An 18576-nucleotide genomic window follows, 5' to 3' on the forward strand; every position below is an offset into this window, starting at 1 on the left:
GGGGCAATTTAACGACAACAGCTCAACAAAACACATACTACATGTTGTAATTACTTCTAAAATGTTAAAGTAAAGTACTAGGCACTACTAGCAGTAGTATCATTTTTCCCACGTATCCAAAATTAATTTGGGGTGCATGCATCGAATAAAGTAAATCACTAATATTGCGTGTATGAAGAATATGATTTATTTGAGGATAATAGAAAACATATCAACATGATAAAATATTAGTACTTGAAAAAACAAATTTTAAGGAATTAACAACCAATAGATTTGGTGTCTACGAAGACTAACGCAAACCAAGCCAGATTGTATATTGTGTTTGCGTGATTAATACTGCAGTACATATTCAATAATAAGTAGTAGTAATACATTAATTTCAAGAGATAAATGAAAGCTTTCATAATAATCCAACTGTTTACATGATTCACAATGTCCCACAAATTATATTCGACGAAAGAAATTTAATAACAATCCATATTTGAATTCGTTAGTAATATCATGTCATATCTTATCAGTGATGATTTTTCCTTATAATACCATGTGTAATTAAATGGAGTACATAAATTCTCCTTTTGGAAAATAAAAATATAAGTCAACAATATTAACTAGTCCTAATCAATGTTTGTCTTTATGCACGCGAGTTGCTCTCATTTTTTTTGCACGGTTACTCTCATATAGTGGCATTTTCATTTTCTCCCACATAATTATAAGAATTGATCAAAATTTGAATTGAACAATTCCACAATCTTAATTTCAAATTCTTCAAACTCTATCTTCATTCCATTGAATTCATACCAGGTGTTTCATCTCACATGAAACGAAAGTCAATTACGAAATCAAAGATTAAGTCATTTTGATTGGTGAATTTATAAATCTAAAACTAAAAGATAAAATAAAAATCATATGCAGTAAAACTCGAAAAAGGAAAAACTTTAATACACAGTTAATTTGGTATGCGCGCGCGCACACATTTATTTTTCACATTTATTGGACACCTCATGATTATGCAAATGTTGTAACGAATAATTTAATTAGGAGTATCAACAAGGGATAATAATAATTTAATTGGAGTGGTTAATAAAAATGAGAAAAGTTGGCGTATAAATTATGGTGAGAGTGTAATCCAACGAATTTAAGTGTTTATTTTAATTTTAATTTTGAAGACTGATTTCGCCGCTTGGTACGTCTGTTCTTCCTCTTCCTTCTTTCTTCATCCTTGGGTTCTCTCACACACACGCAGAGACAATACACGCGTTTGTGTGTATACGTATGCAAACACCTGTTTTTGTATCTATTATATTTTCCCTCCGAATCTATCCGTTGCGATTGCGTCATATTGTTGAACTGCAAACGTGAACAACTAAGCGGTGAAGCCAATATCAGAGGTGAATTCAGCTCAAAATTTTAGCATCTATCGGTGTCGCTCCTTGAATTTATCGAATCGGTGGCTGGAAGGTGAGTCAGTGAATGACTGTGTGTTATGTTCTAGATAGTAATTGAATTCGTCATATGTTTTTTTCTTTCGTTTCGTTTCGTTTTGTTTGTTTTTTTTACGGTGTATTGGATTGATCTGGATTTAGTGAGTACTCGACCTATTTCCAATTCATGAATGCTGGTTGGGAAAAATATGGAGTTTGCGATTTTTGGCGTTTGATTCGCTGGAGTGACTGTGGGATGTGATATGCCTTAATTTGGTTGAAGTGATTCTATTCTTCATTCACATCAAAAAATAAAATAGAATTGTTAACTATATTCCATGAATTTGAGATTTTCGCGGTTGATTATAGGAGTCTCTGGTTTTCTTAATCGTGCGTGTGAGCTGCTCGTTTTTTGTGATTTGATTTCTAGTTTTCAAATTAATTACAATATGTGAATAAGTATTTGTCAGTCGTGGAATTATCGAAAAAAAGTTAAATCCTGTTTCTAAGCCCTATCTCCACTCTGTCGAGTTCAAGCTGAACTAGCAGCTTGTGTCCTCCGTGGTCCAAGATAACACTGATAAAGAAATAATTAAAGAAACCGGAATTGTGATGAGCTTAAAAATGCTGTAATTGCATGGATATGTTTACAGACCTATGTGGCATCACAAAATGTTTTTTGCATCCTTAATCCATGTGAGCACCGATGCAAACAAGATATAAGTGCACCATGAGTATCTCATGCCATCTGCATGTCACAGTTTGGTTCTGAAACTTTTGAATTGGATTTCTATAATGTAATGTAGGGGGGCGTGGATGCAGAACCTGTAAATTTTCCTTAGTTAAGGCAGTATCAGAGTCAACATGTTGGCAATTAACAACTAGACCCAAAATATCTTCTACCAGAAGTATTGCATGTGATGCTGATTTTTCATAACTAACATCCTTTTTGGGTGGATTTTAAAATTTAGCATTGACTTTGAGCTCATGATGGTTTATGATGGTGATTTGGGAGTTTTTATGCTGTCCTCTTTCTTCTGTTTTCCATTTACGATGAATCTGCTCAAATGAGACAGATAAGGATGCTAATCATTACCCTTTCATTACACAGCATGTGTCAACTACAATTAGCTGACTCTTGCTGCAAAGTTTTATTTTTTGTACCATCTTACTATTTACATCAGATATACTTGCATTTATTGTATAATTTTTTCTCAGAGATTGAAAAAGCATATGAGAGGATCGACATCATGGAGGTGGCTAATCAAGAAAAGACATTTCTTATTTGACGGGGTAAGTGGTTTGGTAGGCTTTTTATTTGTTTCAATCCTGGCATAGACAGATTAGCTGGATCTTAGATACATTTATACATATATATTTTGAGGGGTTTTTTGAATGATTAAAGTCATCCAACTTTGTTAAGTTGCAGAAGTATCATGTATCTCTGTAGAATGCTTAACCTGTAAGTGAAACTGCAGGGGTTATGTGGGGCAAAGATGAATCAGCTGCCGTTTATGGGAGTTGTCTGTACAGTTATGCTATTCGTCATATACAGGACTACAAATTACCAGTACCAACAGACAGAGGTATGCATGTTAACCCAGAGTTTATTTTAGAACTTTGGCTGTTTTTTTGATGAACCTAGTTTCTTTTTTCAAACATTTTCTTCTACATGATGGTGTAACACTTACATTTTCATCCTTTTCTTGCCTTTTCTATCAGATGGAATCAAAATTGCAACCTTTCTACACATCAAAGGTATATGCATGTTTTATTATTCTAACAATCATCAACTGTGTAATGAAAGAGTTGTGTATTGTGATAAGATACTTACATTCCATTGTGTATTTACTCGCCAGTTTCTCCGTTTTCATTTGTTTCTGTTTGTCCTTTCTGCTGTTGAGGTTCTATTTGTATTTTAATCCAGGAGACACCTGTAGATACTACAAGATTAAACAGTCTGCCTCATGGTATCATTGAAGCAAGGTCCGACCTGGAGTTAAAGCCTTTATGGACAACAAGCAGTCATAAGTCTCAGGTATTACTTTATGGCATCGCTCACAAATATCATTGATTAATAATGATCAATGTTTTGAAGACTGATTGCTGATGACAATTATATATCATTTCTTGAATGCACCTCTTTCTGATGAGCTATATTTCTGGAATTTCAGAGAAGTATAAGGGAATCTAACAATTTGCTAGCAATGCCTGTTGGAATTAAACAAAAGAAGAATGTCTGCACTATTGTTGAAAAGGTAAAAAAGTCTTTATATTGAATTGCTGATCATTTCCGATGATAAAGGTTAAGAGATGAATTGTGTTTGCTAGTCACCTAATTTGTATGGATTCAGTTTCTTCCAGAGAATTTTACCATTGTTCTGTTTCACTATGATGGAAACATGGATGGTTGGTCGGACCTGGAATGGAGTAAGGAAGCTGTACATATAGTTGCTCACAATCAAACAAAATGGTAAAACTTATGTACAAGTTCAAATGTATGTTATTACTGACGTTCTCAGTTTTAAGTATCCTTCCTTTCCAAAAAGTTGCCAAAGACTGGCATATGTTTAACCAAGAGTTCAGCATATAACAATTCATTTATTCTTTTATCAACATTGATGCCCTGCCAATGATAGGATCTTTGATCCAATGTGATAATTTTTTTATAAGTTGTATTTTCATGTTCAGGTGGTTTGCCAAGCGCTTCTTACATCCTGCTGTTGTGTCTATCTATGATTATATATTCCTATGGGATGAAGATTTAGGAGTAAAAAATTTCCACCCTGGAAGGTACAATTGCATTGAGATATATAATATTCCATCTATTGACAATTACATTAGTTTCTGTGTGCATCCTCTTACATTGAGATATAATATTCCATCTCCTTGGTCAGGTATCTGCAAATTGTAAAATCAGAAGGACTTGAAATATCTCAGCCGGCTTTGGATCCGAATTCTACTGGCATACATCATAGGATCACTATAAGAAATAGAATGAAAATATTTCATAAGTATGCACAAATTCTGCTTGGTCTAAATCTAACTTTTGTATGTAGTATTATTGGTTCTCATGTATTCTGTTTCAAGCAGAAGAGTCTATGATGTCAGAGGTAGCACGAAGTGTTCAGATGATAGTGAGGGACCGCCATGCACTGGGTTGGTTATTCTGCTGAATTATTATCTCATTAAGTAGTATATCTAGTATAACGAATTGTGCTTCATAAATATTTTGTTTCATCAATATTTCAGCTCTCTTTCTTTTTTTTTCTTCTTAACGTTGTTGCTTGCCATGACCTTATATGTTTGCAATGGTGCCTCTTGGTGCTTGTGATATCTGAACCAAATTGCCCAGCAATCCAGTAGAGCACACATGGCATATGATGCCTCTTTCTATTTTGTAAAGGAATATAGACACGTGTTGATCCACATTTTTTTTCCAGATTTGTGGAGGGAATGGCTCCTGTGTTTTCAAGATCAGCTTGGCATTGTGCCTGGCATTTGATACAGGTAATCTTTGGTGTTTACTGTGAACTGGTTTCATGTTCTTAGCTTAAAAGTTAAAACATACAATTCTGAACTAATCATGCATAATATTTCCACCAATATCCTTCCTTCAAAACTATTAATCACAATGCCTTGGACCTATAATTGAGGTTTGGCAAAAAGTTTTAGTATTGAGTGCAGTTGCTACAGAAAACAAGTCATCTTTGTGAAAACATGTGCAGCTATTAGTCTTTTGGTCTAAAGTATCAGATCAAATCTATGATCTATTCCCAGTTATTTTTTGTCTACAGTCATATACACTGTAGTATTTTCTGTCTCAGTTCTGTGGATCTTATAGTTTTTCCTTGATTGCCAGAATGATCTTGTTCATGGATGGGGAATGGATATGAAACTTGGCTATTGCGCACAGGTAAGATTGCTATCATAGGCCATGTGTTTTGATTCTACGAATGTGGTTTTATCAAGATGAACTATGGATCAGTGTAGTTCTAATCCACAGAAATTTTGTTTAACTTGTACTCTGAAAATTTTGATATACTCTTGAACTTTACAGGGTGATCGTACCCAAAAGGTGGGAGTAGTTGATAGTGAGTACATTGTTCATCAGAGTATACAAACTTTGGGTGGGCAGTCTGTGAAAAAGGTGATCTACTAAACTTCCCACCATTAAATTGAGTTCCTAGACCTGAATACACCCTTGGTAATTACTAATTAGTATGCACATAATTGAAACTTGTATTATTAACTTTGTTTCTAGTCAATACTTCCGTATGTTTTGTGCTTATTTATATCATTAGGGGTGTTTGGTAAGGGTAGATAACGCAAGATAGTTAAGTTATCAGCTTTAAATGGATGTTTGGTAGCTTAGATAAAATATAAGTGTGGCCCGTGTTAAATATTCTGCCCGATCAAAGCAAGCACAAAATAACTATCTCATTATGATAAATAATCAGGGGAGAAAAGGTGTGATTGTGCAATCTACCTCTTCAAATTTATGCTCTTGACTTTAATAGCCCTCCCTCAAATTCCCCCCTCTCTCTCTCCAACTATTCCTCTCTCTCTCTCTCTACTGGTACTCCTCTCTCTCACCCCCCCCCCCCAACTGTTCCGCCCATTCCCCTTCTCCACCCCGTCTCTCTCTCTCTCTCTCTCTCTCTCTCTCTCCCTCCCCCACTCTACTGGTACTCCCCCCCCTCCTCCCCCAAACCCCACCCACCCCACCCCCGACAAAAACCCCCAGCTGCTACCCCTTCCATTATTTATTTTATCATAATACTAATTAATAATATTATTAAAATTTTCCTTATGTTATAAGTAAATTTAATTAATATAAAAATAAATATAAGAAGGGCATACATGTCTTTACACATATCATATCATTTCATATCTGAAGCTATCAAACACTCGGTGAAATTGTGTTATCTTATAAAATCAAGATAAATCATCTCACTTTGAGTTATCACGTGTTAAGACATATAGCCTACCAAACACCCCTTATAGTATTATTTATATTATGGGAACCCACTCATCCAGTCATCCCACATCTTAACCTAAACACAACACAAATTTCATGGGCAATAGTGAAGCCAAATTAGGATTTATTGATATTAAGCTAATTAGCTTCTTGAAATATATGCAGGTCAAGAATGGTGAAGAGACAGTTAAGGTATAACTTTTATCACTTGATCTTATTTCTTCTGTGTCTTTAACATATGCCAATTACTGATTCTTGCCTCTCTGTCTCTTTTCTTCTATATTCAGAGGCATTCAATTGACGTTAGATCAGAGGTGAGACGCTGCATCCAGCCTTCCCATCCTATGTTTACACTATTCGATTCATTCAGTCTTGTGGCACGGTTTAACTTTTCTTGACCTGATGCAGATTAGGAGGCAATCAACAGTAGAGCTTCAAAAATTCAAGGAGAGATGGGAACGAGCTGTTAAGGAGGACAAGAGGTGGGTCGATCCGTTCCCTCCAAGCCTAATGCGGAAGCTTAGGCGTAACAAGCGTGGCTATTCTAAGGTTTAACGAGGCAAGCGCACTGTAAAGTTTCTCAGTATATGTTGCGTTGGGCCAGATGTTGGTTCTCGTAATTATTTAATTTTTTAGCGCTCATAGTTTAGCCCCGATCCCGCCATTGATCAGGTCTGTCAACATGCATACACACACACCACCACCACAGGGTCAGATTTGAGTGAGGACCAAATTCTCAAATCCCTAGTGTTGTGATTTTATGCAATTTCATCATTTATAAATTCAAAAGAAACCCCCAATGTTTTGGCACTTGGCTTGCTCTTTTTCTATTTACATACCAAAAATATTAGACTAGATGGATATAATCGCTATTTCTACTTCAATTATTTAAATAGATTATTTTATACGGGTATCATCGTAGCAAAATTGCGAAGTTGAGAAATCAAATTCTGATTAGTAGTAATTTCTATGTTCTGATTCGAAAATAATTATACTTATATGATTATTGAATTCGATAATTAAGGTTTATTTTTATCTTTTTCCAGTGCGAAAAAAACGACAGCATATCTAATTATAAGTTATAACACAAAATAAACAACTGTGGGGATTAAATGACATATTTAAGCCACAGAAACAGAACATTCTGTTAACATAACATCGTGATAAACATCAAGCAAACTCATGAGGATGTAATGTACAATACACTTAGTATAAGACGACATTAGTGGAATTGGGTAGAGCCATTTCACAGCTTTGAAACCGGCAAGCCTGCAACAAAATTTAATTTGGTAAGAAGAAAAATGTTACTCTTATTATGGTAAGAAGAAAAATGTTATACAAGTTGAGTTACCTAAAGCTTTAGAGTTAACGATGCAGTTAACGATGCTGGGGCATGCTGGTGGTGGTGTAGAGTTCTCGTTAAGGAACGGATCCACCCGGTTCGGATCAGCCCAGATCGGATAATTCTTTATTTTCCCCTGCATCACGAAATTCAAAATATGAGATTATGTTCGTGTGGCTCGTTTAAGTGGTGCTGTGATGAGTTCATACCAGGACATTGAGCGCAGCCAACGTCGCCATTCCTTCACGAGTCCACTGCACGCACAGATGTCGTTCATGTCAACCTTGAATCTCAAAAACAACAGCCAACCCCAACCAAAATTTGGATGAACTTAGTAATGATATTACCTTTGAGGCTGAGGCTATGTGAGGCACCACAATAGCATTCTTCATCTCCGCTAGCCCCGGCTTCATATATGGCTCTTCCTCAAACACATCAAGACCAACTCGAAACATGGGGTTTTGTCTCAAGTGGTCAACAAGAGCAGCCTCATCAATCACAGGTCCCCTGCTGCAGTTGATAAGGATGGCTTCCTTCTTCATCTTCCCCAGCCTCTCCTTATTCACCAGATGATACGTCGTCTTATCCAGCACCGGGTGCAGACTTATCTGCACGCGCTTCCACAACCAATTATCTATCTACATAACATGCCTCATTCTTCAAAACATCAACACAAGTTCACTTACCACATCTGCCTCGCGGAGAACCTCATCCATGCTAGACGCCCGTCTCCACGTGACTGGCTGCTCCCCGTTGGCCTTGAGGAACTGCCCGTAGGCGGTAACAAACTTCTCCAGACGAGTGGACTGGTAGAGATCGAAGTAGATCAAGTTCATCTTGAACCCTTCAACCTATTTTCACAATTAAAGTTAGTTAATTCAATGAACCAAACACAATCCAAAAACAAAGTTTTGTTGAACCAACCATCATTCTTGCATAGGCAGATCCAATCCGACCTGCTCCAATCACTCCAACAGTTTGCCCTTTTAGTAAGTTCCCAACAAAGCTACGAAACAAAAAAATAAGGTTCGATGATCGTGTAATTCTTCGATTAACAAAGCTATTACTAAGAGTTATAGTAAAGGACATACAGATGGGGAAGCCATCCATCATACAAGCCACCCCTCATGAATTCGTCAGCCTCGACAATTCTTCTAGCTGCAGCTAAAGAGAGTGAAGCTGCTAGCTCTGCTGTAGTCTCTGTCAGCACTCCCTAATTCATCAACAACACCAAATTTAATCTATTTTCACATTTCATTGATAGTAGTACTAATAAATTAGTTACCGGTGTGTTTCCGACAGCAACACCATATTTATTGGCAGCATCAACGTCAACGTTGTTGTACCCGACAGCCATGTTGCTGAAGGCAGTCCCTCCAGCTCTGCTCAATGCACTAAACAATTTCTCCCCCCAATCCTCAGTCAACTGAAAGAAAAAAAAAACCTTCAAATAATCTACAAAAATAGCTCTCTGGTGTGTGTGAAGTTTACCTGTCCAATAACTCCATCACACTTATTCCCAATCAGAGAAATGATGTCTTCAACAGATAGTATGGTTTTCTTTTCTGTGCATATCTACAAAAAAAGATCAAAATTCATGCAAAAGCAAAAAATGTGTGTTGAATAATAGTAGTAATAAATGATGAGAATGAATATTAGTTACTTCAAGACGGCAATCTTGATCAACTAAGAGCTTAATCCAACGAGTTCCAGGCATAGATTTGGTGCTAACAACTCTGTATTTTCCATTAGGATTGTACACTTCAACTTGCAATGGTCTAGCCATGTTTTACGTGGAATAATTAGAAAGGAGTTTTTTTATTTCAAATTTTCGAATAAGAGTTTAGCAAGAACAGTTTTTTTTTATTGCTATCAAGTGATAGGATGATGATAATTGGGTGTGGTGGAGAGTGAATGGTTAGCTAAAGGCCTCTCATTTTGGCATGAGATAACGAAGAATGTGGAGTGACGCCACGTATACATATATATAAACTCCATATCTCTTCTTCTACCTCAATTTTTTTTATTACCGTTTGTTTGTGGACATGATTTTGTTTTTCTGGTAGGTAGCTTTAAACAAGATAAATTATTTTTCGTGGAACATATATACAAAATGTCACTTAAAATTCACTAACTGGTCCAGATAGATTTCTCAAAATAAATTAGCTATCGGATGTGATTCTCTATTCAACTATTAATTTAATTATTTAGTATCATTCACAAGAAATGCAAAATATTATGTGGTAATAAATTATATACTAATTAATAATAATCACTATAAATTTAAATTAATTATAAAGTCTAATTTGGTTGTATAAAATGTAGATAAAAGTAGAAAATTCAACTAAAGCATACTCCATAAACTTTATAAGAAAAAGAAATAGTATATAAAACTTAAAATTGACAGTGATACATTAAAATATGGACCATTGAATCTAATCCAAAGACTCACCATCAGATCCCTCTTCTTCTAATTTCATCACACACTTCACAAATGACTTGTGGGATCAAAGGATGATTCTTTCAATTAATTTCCTCTTCACTTTATGAGACAGAATCTGCAATTGGGAGTGCTTAGCATTTTTGTTCAGGTTTCTATTACTCAAACATTCTAGAAATCATCATGTTCACAGTTTCTAGAGTTGAGATTTTTGAACGTTGGTAACAATTTCAAGTTGTGTATTCACGACACTTAGTTCATAATTGTTTGACGAAAAAGTAAAATTGACAAGGAAAATTATTTATGTGAAAATGAAGTATTAGGAATATTCCTAACAACTTTACTTAAATGTTATCATAGACATACTACTGATATTTCATACCATCATCCTCATCCTCATCCTCATCCTCATCCTCATCCTCCTCCATATGTCAATATGACTACACAAATTTGGCTTGCTTTTTCCACTTGTTCATAAAACTTTTTCCGTGACACGACAAATTGAATTTTGTATTCAACCTTGATCATCTTCAAAGGAAATGATGCCCATATAACTAAAATGATTGTTGATATCCATGTTGAACAACCCCTTGACTGATGGTAGAAGAAGTATTAGTATAATTCTATTTATTATTATGGTTTTTTAGTTACAAGTTTAGAATTCTAGTATTCTATTTCTTTCTAAGTAGAGTATTTTAGATATATTTCGCAATTATAGGATTATAATCCATTTCGCAATTAATATTTGTTTTAGGTCTATAAAATGTTTAGTTGAATTTGAACAGATTTTCATTGAAGCTGCGTCTACAACAAACTTAATATGGTCAGTTACAAGATGTTACAAAATTAAAACTTGATCTCCTTAAGTAGGTATTATTCCTACAAAATAAAAGTTTGTGTGATGAAATGACAAAATTCTATTATAGGTTGAAAATTTGAACCCAGCAATACTTTTCTACTTTGAAGAATTGTTTCTAGATTTTTATTTTTCAATTCTATATCCATATTTTCTTCATGCGTATATTGTAAGTTTTTTGTGAACTTTATTTTAGGGTGTCACCTTTTTTCTTGTGGATGGCTAGGGCTGGGGGTTTGCAATAATGGGTGTGTTGAATAGTAAAAAGGAATGGTGGCAATGCAATTGCTCTTCCTACACACGAAAGAATAAAGCCTATTTGATTTCAGTTTTTAATTGCTAGAGTTGTGAGCTTTCATGAAATTAATACAGCCTATATATTTGGGGAAGAGTTTAGAGGCCTGTTTTCTGTGTTCGGACATTTCCAGTTGTTTTTTGCGATCTAATGAGTTATGTTAAAATCTCTAAATCTTGTCCCACGTCGACTTGGTGATAATGCTATCTAATATATTACCTTCCTCCCTTATGAGGCCTTTTAAGGGGGTGCGTGGCTCATTTCTAATAAGTTCCATACCAGTAAGATTTCCTACGTGGTGGTTCAAATGTTAGATTCTGTCATAGACATATTGTGTGGTGGAAGCATAACTGGTCCCACATAAACTAGCAATTTTATACTCACCATCATAAATTGGTTAACATATCTGTTCAGTTTGAATTGTTTTTTTAATCAAATTCATGTGATTTTTTTTCAGACTACTGGAAGTGTTCCACCTGCTGTGAACTCAAGGCTCTCACCACTCCCACCAGAGCCTGCCGATTTCTACAATCCTACTGCGTCAGTTGATACTCCTCTTGATAGTGCTACTGTATGTGCATTTTAGTAATTTTTAAACATGACAGTATGCAATGTTTTTTTTAACTCATTGGAATGGCTCCATGGCTTCTAATAAAAAGACCTTTTTGAATTTGAATTAAGGACCTGAAAAAGAAAGAGAGAGAGAGCTGCAGGCCAAGGAATCTGAACTCAAGAGAAGGGAACAGGTACTTGTTGATGATTATTCACAATCTCAGTATTAATTCTGTTTTCTTGGTGAGGCAGCATTCTTGATGTCGGTTGTGACATGCTTGAATGTAACTGCCTCTTCTTGGCTATTAATTCCTTGGAGGAGCAGCTGCGAACAAATCGAAATATTTTTTTTTCTGAAATTTGTTTGTGGTTTTAATGCTATTTTATCAGTCAGAAAAGCATCTCAATAGGACTATGTTTGGTTGTCTTCCAAGGAAAAACTTCTTCATATTCTAATTCATTCATTCCCACCTTTTCTTCTGAAACCAAAGAATCAAAATCAGTCCAAATGTTCCCTAGTTTCCTGAACTCTCCCTTCTGATTTCTTTTTTCTTTTGCCTATTTGAGTCATTTGTATGAAATATTCTGCAAATTTAGTAATACAACTCTTTGCATGTAGTATTATTTTGCTTGTTACAACTGGTAAAACTTAAGGGTAAGGATAATGTTTCCTGCTATAGTTGTAATGCACACAATCTCACATATAATCTCTGTTGGTGTTGAGAAAGAATTTTTCCTTAAATGGACATGCATAGCTGTTGATTCTGAAACATTGTGTTTTAGGAGGAATCTGCTGCAGAAGACATGTTTTTGAATTCAATGTTCGAATTACCTATTATATTCTTTTTACTGATTTTTTTTTTTACAATTTCTGATGTTGCTCTGTAGGAAGTTAGGAGGAAAGAAGAGGCTGCCTCACGAGGTGGTTTATATTCTCATTTTGGATTTTCTTATTACCATATCTGAACACCCCTCTGAAGTCTTTTCTTTTCAGCTGGTATCGTTCTTGAGGAGAAAAACTGGCCTCCATTCTTCCCTATCATTCATCATGACATTGCCAATGAAATTCCGATTCATTTGCAGAAGCTGCAATATGTTGCATTTACAACCTTGTTGGGTATGTAAAATTTTACTCATATGAAGTTCTGTGATTGTACTGTTAATGAAGTTCTGTTATCTAAAGTGTATTGCTTGCTTTGGATCAATATCTATTTTTTCAGAATGGAAAATGGTGGTTACTTTAACTTGTACTCCACATTTTATCTCTTTTACGATGCTTCATCCAGACTTAGTAAATAGCATCTTAAGTCACTGTAAGATAGCTGACTATATCATACAACTTGAAGTGAAGCTCTAGAAAATTGTGTTATGCAAAATTGGCACATATATTGTGAGTAGTTGGGCATATATGGTATAATGTTAACTTGTTTTTTTTTAATCTCATGCATGAACGAAGTCAGTGATTAATTTTGGCTGCCAATGACTTATAGTTTTTGGAAGAGTACCCTTTGAATTGTGCAAATATCTGTTCTCTTTCAAGTAAACTGGATTTACCAAATTGTTTCCATGCAAGAAAATCTTACATGACCTCACTCTTAAAAGGCTATATTTCATGAGGTACTTGGCTCAATTTCGTTTACATGTGGCTAATGATGTTTTTACTGTGGAAATCAGGACTCTGTTTTGGCCTTCTCTGGAACGTTATAGCTGTAACTACGGCTTGGATTAAGCTGGGAGGTTAATTTTATATGAACCCGTAAAGTCTTTCTGTTAACATGTATATTTAAATGGTTTCCCGACCGGAACTGTATGTCTACTAGATGCAAAGATCTGGTTTCTTGCTTATATACTTCATATCTGGAGTTCCAGGAGCATATGTTTTATGGTATCGACCACTTTACCGCGCTTTTAGGTTGGTGACCTTGTTCTTTCTATTTTTCTTTAAATTCTGAGGCCTTGGGGATAGATTCATTGCTCTCATCTACTGTTCTACATATCGTTTACTTATTCGTCTGATCCAACCGCATCTGTTGACAAATGGTTGAGATTCAGTAGAATCATTGTTTTAACTCGAGGTCCCTCAATGTTGTTTATGCAGAGGTATCATCCCAGCGATTGATCTCATGGGTGACCACGTGCTAGTTGGGGTAAGTTGGCTTATAGTATTATTCTCAAATTATATGCCGTTGAGAGCTTGAGTTATCAGCTAGAGAATGCATTGTTACTGGTTCAATATCGTTCTTGTTATACAGATTTTCTACTTCTTTGGATTCGGGCTTTTCAGCATCTGGGTCATACAGGTATGAGCGCGAAATCGCTTTCTTATGGAACATTGAATGGCTGTCACCCTCCTATCTTATCTAACAATGCTCTCTCATTTCACTGCAAGTATACATGTATTTCCGAGGCAGCGGCAAAGCTACAGAGATGAAGCGAGACGCAGCGAGGGGAGCCTTGAGAGCAGCAATCTAATACCTTGAGAGCCATTTCATAGATGAACAATCATATTTTGAAATTTATGGCATTCAAATATTGTTGTTGAGAACACTTTTTGAAGGAGACACTAGGAAATATTAAAAACAAAAAAATGGATATAGAAGCTGCTGCAACTAACTGAGTTCGTTGATTCATAGATTGTTTGTAAAATTCATTGTTTGGCATTTCTATTCCAGCTTATGAATACAATTAATTACACTTTTGTTAGCTCTCTTTTATACGGTAATCACCAATACAAAGAAACATACACAACTAGTTCATTGAGCACAAATTTACAGTACTAAAACATTCTTAAATGAATGAGGGAGAGAGAGAATACTTTTTAACAATATTTATATATTAGGTCTGTATGTATAGTGTGGCTTGAATAATAATGGATATGTAGTGTGGAATTAAAGACTAGAAGAGTTCCAGCTAGCATCAACAGCTCTGATAATCTTCTCATGTAATGTAGCTCCAGAAGAAGCAATTATGCCACGATCAAGACCTTCTAAGTACATCCCTCTCGAGAAGCAAAGAGGATGGCCTCCGGCGTCCGTCACGACCCCGCCGGCTTCTTGAATTATGACGACACCGGCTGCGTGGTCCCATATCTTCTCCTTGTAACCAGCTCGAGCGAACTTCATGAATATCTCAGCGTCTCCTCGTGCTATGGCTGCGTACTTCACCATAGAGTACACCCGTAGTGGCTCGTTCCTGCAGCAAGTACGCGCATGAAGCTTATCCCGCATGAGATAACTCGGAAGCATAAACACAGGCGTGAAAGTTAAAACAACGGGAAAAACGAGAAGGGTGAATAAGAGGAGAAATTTACCTGAGCCCAACACTATGAGCTAGCCCAGCGGTGAAGGAATGACTTGAATTTGCTTTCTCAACGGGTTCACATAACGTTGCCAATGCCGGGTTGTCGATGGTCGAGACTTTGATCTCTCTTGCAGAGTTTGGCCAGACAAACTTCTTCTCTTTCTCAAGCAATGGCTGCATCCAGGCTACACCACTCGCTTTCTTTGCATAAATCACACATCCTCTATTCCACGACGTTGATGATGGCGACGCCAATCTAGATACGATTCTTTGGTAGCCGTTTTGGTAACTCAGCCATTCTTTCTTCATCGGGTAATTAGGGCATCCGAGAACTCCTAGCACAGGCTCACCATCCTCTATCAATGCAAGAGCAATTGCATACTGATCGCCACGTACAAAACCTAACGTACCGTCAACAGGGTCCAGAACCCAGAATCTCCCTGTGGGCCCGCCAGGTGAGTTGCACCTACTGATGGCCTCAAGAACCTCGGATGTGTTTAGAGGAGCAGCCGGTGGTCGAATCCCAAAACTAGGAGCTTCAGCTAGGCTGTCGTTAACAGTTTTTGCAACAGCATCTAGTAAGCCAACAGAATCACACCTCGACAGTGTTTCAACGTCTTCTTCAGCTACAATGAATACGTTTTCGCTCCCAAATGCCTGAGACAACACCCAACTCACAGTTGCTTGAACACTCCAATCTGCTTAGAAGTAGCAATTGGAGCATTAGCCACCCCGACCTATGTCACACGCACGCACACATCTCAGGGTTGTAAAAACGTTTAGTTCTTTCGAATTCTTGTGCCAAAAGAAGAAGCAAAAGCAAATGTTTTCAGAAAGCAAGACTGCATAAACTCAGAACTGTAACTGTTTGGCAGTTAAAGATTACCTATCAAACTTTATGTCGTGATCAGTAAATCAAACCACACCTCCCCAAGAATGCATTCTTGTTTAGATCTTTCAGCAAGCATTCAAATCACATAATTCTTGGAAATATTTACAAATTATCACATCCTTTTGATATAAACAATTTAATATCTGCACCTACATCCAGTGACTACAAACAAACAGTCTTCACGATACATAATCTCGACACAAACGACAGAAGTTGTTTAAGCTACTGGCTGAGTAAACAAGCTCTCTGTAAATCCTTCTATGAGTATATGCATATAACATCGAGTTCACTTGCTGTTCTACATCACTACATATATCCAAATTCAGCTCAAATATGAGGTCAAGACAACTATATACCAACTTCAAAAACCAATAACTTTTTTATTGAAATCCATCAAAATGATACAACTACAAGTTTACACTTAATTACTGCTCATGCATTATAAAAAAATGAATGCTGCTGATCACAGAAAGCATTTCAACAAATCCTTCAAAGTCAAAACAAAAATTATAAACAAATAAACATTCTAGACCAACATTTTATGGCAGATATTAATCAAATCACACACGTCCACGATCAACCAATCACACAAGTGACTAAAAGCAAAGCCCACTTGCTTAGCCAAGCACCACTCCATCTCAAGATAGCATAAAACTTTCAACCACAATTAAAATATTGATATAATATCAACAAAAAAACAAAAAAAGATCCGATTTTTCACTATTTCAAGAAAATTTGAGAACGTCTCATTTCAACCGAAAGGGCGGCGGAATCATACCGGCGACAGTGACCGGAGAATTGTCTTCTTTAGACTGAACATTCACATTGCTTTCGAAAATCAAGCTCTCTTGAACTCTGCGGCAGAGCAAAGACGCCATGTGCACTGCCTTCACTGCCACTCCAGCTCCCGCGCGTATTTCTCCAAGTCCATGGACTCGAATTCCACCTTGCAATTCTGGGCCGTGGCGGAATTCACCGTGTGCCCGCAGCGGAGGCGGGAAAGGGGTGGATTAGTAGCTTGGGGAGGAGGTTTTGATGGAGAATTGAAGGAGAATTTCTGTATGGAAGAAGTGGGCGTGAGAGGCGAATTTTGGCGGCTGAATTCGGGGAAGAAATGGGCATTTTAAACGAAGCAGGAATCGATGGAAAGACTGGATTTTTTATGGAATTTCAGAAAATGTGAGAATGATGACAAATTTGGGTGGCAACAAAAGCAGGTCTTTATCCAACACACGAGTGCGTGGCCTTTTTTATGTGAATTAATATTTTCTGCTAATAATTTTGGCATAATTGTTTAGTTATAGTATTAAAGAATTTGAAATCTGTATTCTAAACGTCCCTACAAACCAGCGCGATTTTCATGTGGCAAGTAATTTTCTGAAGGGATATTTATACAGTTTGTTTCTAAGAATAAAGAAAAATATCTAGAATTTTTTATAATTGTAATAAAAGCTGGATTAAAATTGTTTGTTGAAAATATCTAGTAATTTTTTATAAGCTATAGTTGTATGATAAGAATATAAATGGGGTTTAATTGCTTAATTTTAGAAGCTGAATTTTAATTGTAAATTAGTTTAGGCATATATTTGGATATCAATGAGAATTTACAATAGTAAAAGTTGCTTTAATAACATATCCGTTGTTAGTCAAATGAGTTTAAATCGTGAATTACTCGCTACCATTACGAAACACACACACTAAGTTTTAACTCTAAGTTTTATGAATATAAAAGAAAATGAGTAAAAAAGAATTATGAAATGTATAAACTACATTTACTAATACAAGTGATCAATTTTGTACTCTTTTTATGGACTACTGAAGAAAATTTAGTTGTCTATATGCTCACTCATCTTATTTTAAATTTAATCTTTTACTTTTTTCACATGATGTTTGTAGCTTAAGTATGGACGAGATATATACAATAATAATTGCATTTTTTTAAAGTTTACATTCACTACTTCTTTGATTATTTTCCATTTCCTAACATTTTTTCTTTTTCCTTCTTGAGTAACATTTTGGGGGTTATAATATTGCTTATTAACATGGACTTTCTTTTATTAAAATGCACTTTCCACTTCCCATTATTGGATACAAGTTGATATATCTATCCAAAATACTCATTTTATATATATGCTCAAATTTATAATTTCAAAGTCATTTTCAAATAAGTATATATATATATATATATAATATATATATATATATATATATATATATATATATATATATATATATATATATATATATATATAGGGTTTTGATCTATGCAAAACTAGATTTAAATACAAAAACGCAGAACAATATCATAATTAGGTCACTTTTAGGTCATAATTAGGTAATTTTTAGGTCATGCTAACAAAGCATGACCTAAAACGATCTTAGCATGACATTAAACCCAAATATTATAATATGACCTAAAATTGTTTAATTATGACCTTCCGTGTTTTTGGTTAATTATTGACCATTAGATCATCTAATCCTAGGACCAAGATTTGGT

General features: G+C 35.7%; 3 protein-coding genes and 1 pseudogene across 3 annotated transcripts; 2 read left to right on the forward strand and 2 right to left on the reverse strand.

Annotated features, from left to right (window-relative positions):
* The first annotated feature begins 1131 nt into the window (after positions 1-1131).
* Positions 1132-7212, forward strand: LOC121808164. Its single transcript, XM_042208541.1, has 16 exons — positions 1132-1458; positions 2640-2714; positions 2900-3007; positions 3144-3179; positions 3349-3459; positions 3596-3679; positions 3776-3894; positions 4113-4214; positions 4319-4435; positions 4515-4580; positions 4865-4931; positions 5284-5337; positions 5482-5571; positions 6568-6594; positions 6690-6716; positions 6811-7212. The coding sequence occupies exons 2-16, from the start codon at positions 2655-2657 to the stop codon at positions 6955-6957; spliced, it is 1215 nt and encodes a 404-aa protein (XP_042064475.1). The 5' UTR covers positions 1132-1458; positions 2640-2654; the 3' UTR covers positions 6958-7212.
* A 282-nt stretch (positions 7213-7494) lies between these two features.
* On the reverse strand, positions 7495-9663 carry LOC121808168 (glycerate dehydrogenase HPR, peroxisomal-like). Its single transcript, XM_042208545.1, has 10 exons — positions 9408-9663; positions 9236-9319; positions 9030-9170; positions 8836-8957; positions 8669-8750; positions 8431-8595; positions 8092-8352; positions 7954-7998; positions 7754-7880; positions 7495-7671 (listed from the first exon to the last, which is right to left on the reverse strand). The coding sequence occupies exons 1-10, from the start codon at positions 9528-9530 to the stop codon at positions 7649-7651; spliced, it is 1173 nt and encodes a 390-aa protein (XP_042064479.1). The 5' UTR covers positions 9531-9663; the 3' UTR covers positions 7495-7648.
* A 1621-nt stretch (positions 9664-11284) lies between these two features.
* Positions 11285-14583, forward strand: LOC121808734 (annotated as a pseudogene).
* A 33-nt stretch (positions 14584-14616) lies between these two features.
* On the reverse strand, positions 14617-18161 carry LOC121808735 (PAP-specific phosphatase HAL2-like). Its single transcript, XM_042209324.1, is given in 5 exon segments — positions 14617-15079; positions 15198-15885; positions 16858-16977; positions 16980-17176; positions 18148-18161. Coding segments are annotated over 5 exon segments (1323 nt in total). The 3' UTR covers positions 14617-14775.
* Between the last annotated feature and the right edge of the window lie 415 nt (positions 18162-18576).

Source organism: Salvia splendens, chromosome 6 (genome assembly GCF_004379255.2).
Source record: "Salvia splendens isolate huo1 chromosome 6, SspV2, whole genome shotgun sequence".
NCBI lineage: Eukaryota > Viridiplantae > Streptophyta > Magnoliopsida > Lamiales > Lamiaceae > Salvia > Salvia splendens.

Excerpts from the sequence above, each read along its gene's own strand:
- LOC121808168 (XM_042208545.1), bottom strand. The coding sequence starts at position 9,530 with ATGGCTAGACCATTGCAAGTTGAAGTGTACAATCCTAATGGAAAATAC. Across the intron at positions 8,751-8,835 it reads GATGGATGGCTTCCCCATCT|CTTTGTTGGGAACTTACTAA; the intron begins GTATGTCCTTTA and ends TTTGTTTCGTAG. Across the intron at positions 7,881-7,953 it reads TGGCTGCGCTCAATGTCCTG|GGGAAAATAAAGAATTATCC; the intron begins GTATGAACTCAT and ends TTCGTGATGCAG.
- LOC121808164 (XM_042208541.1), top strand. The coding sequence starts at position 2,655 with ATGAGAGGATCGACATCATGGAGGTGGCTAATCAAGAAAAGACATTTC. Across the intron at positions 2,715-2,899 it reads GACATTTCTTATTTGACGGG|GGGTTATGTGGGGCAAAGAT; the intron begins GTAAGTGGTTTG and ends GTGAAACTGCAG. Across the intron at positions 6,595-6,689 it reads ATGGTGAAGAGACAGTTAAG|AGGCATTCAATTGACGTTAG; the intron begins GTATAACTTTTA and ends TTCTATATTCAG.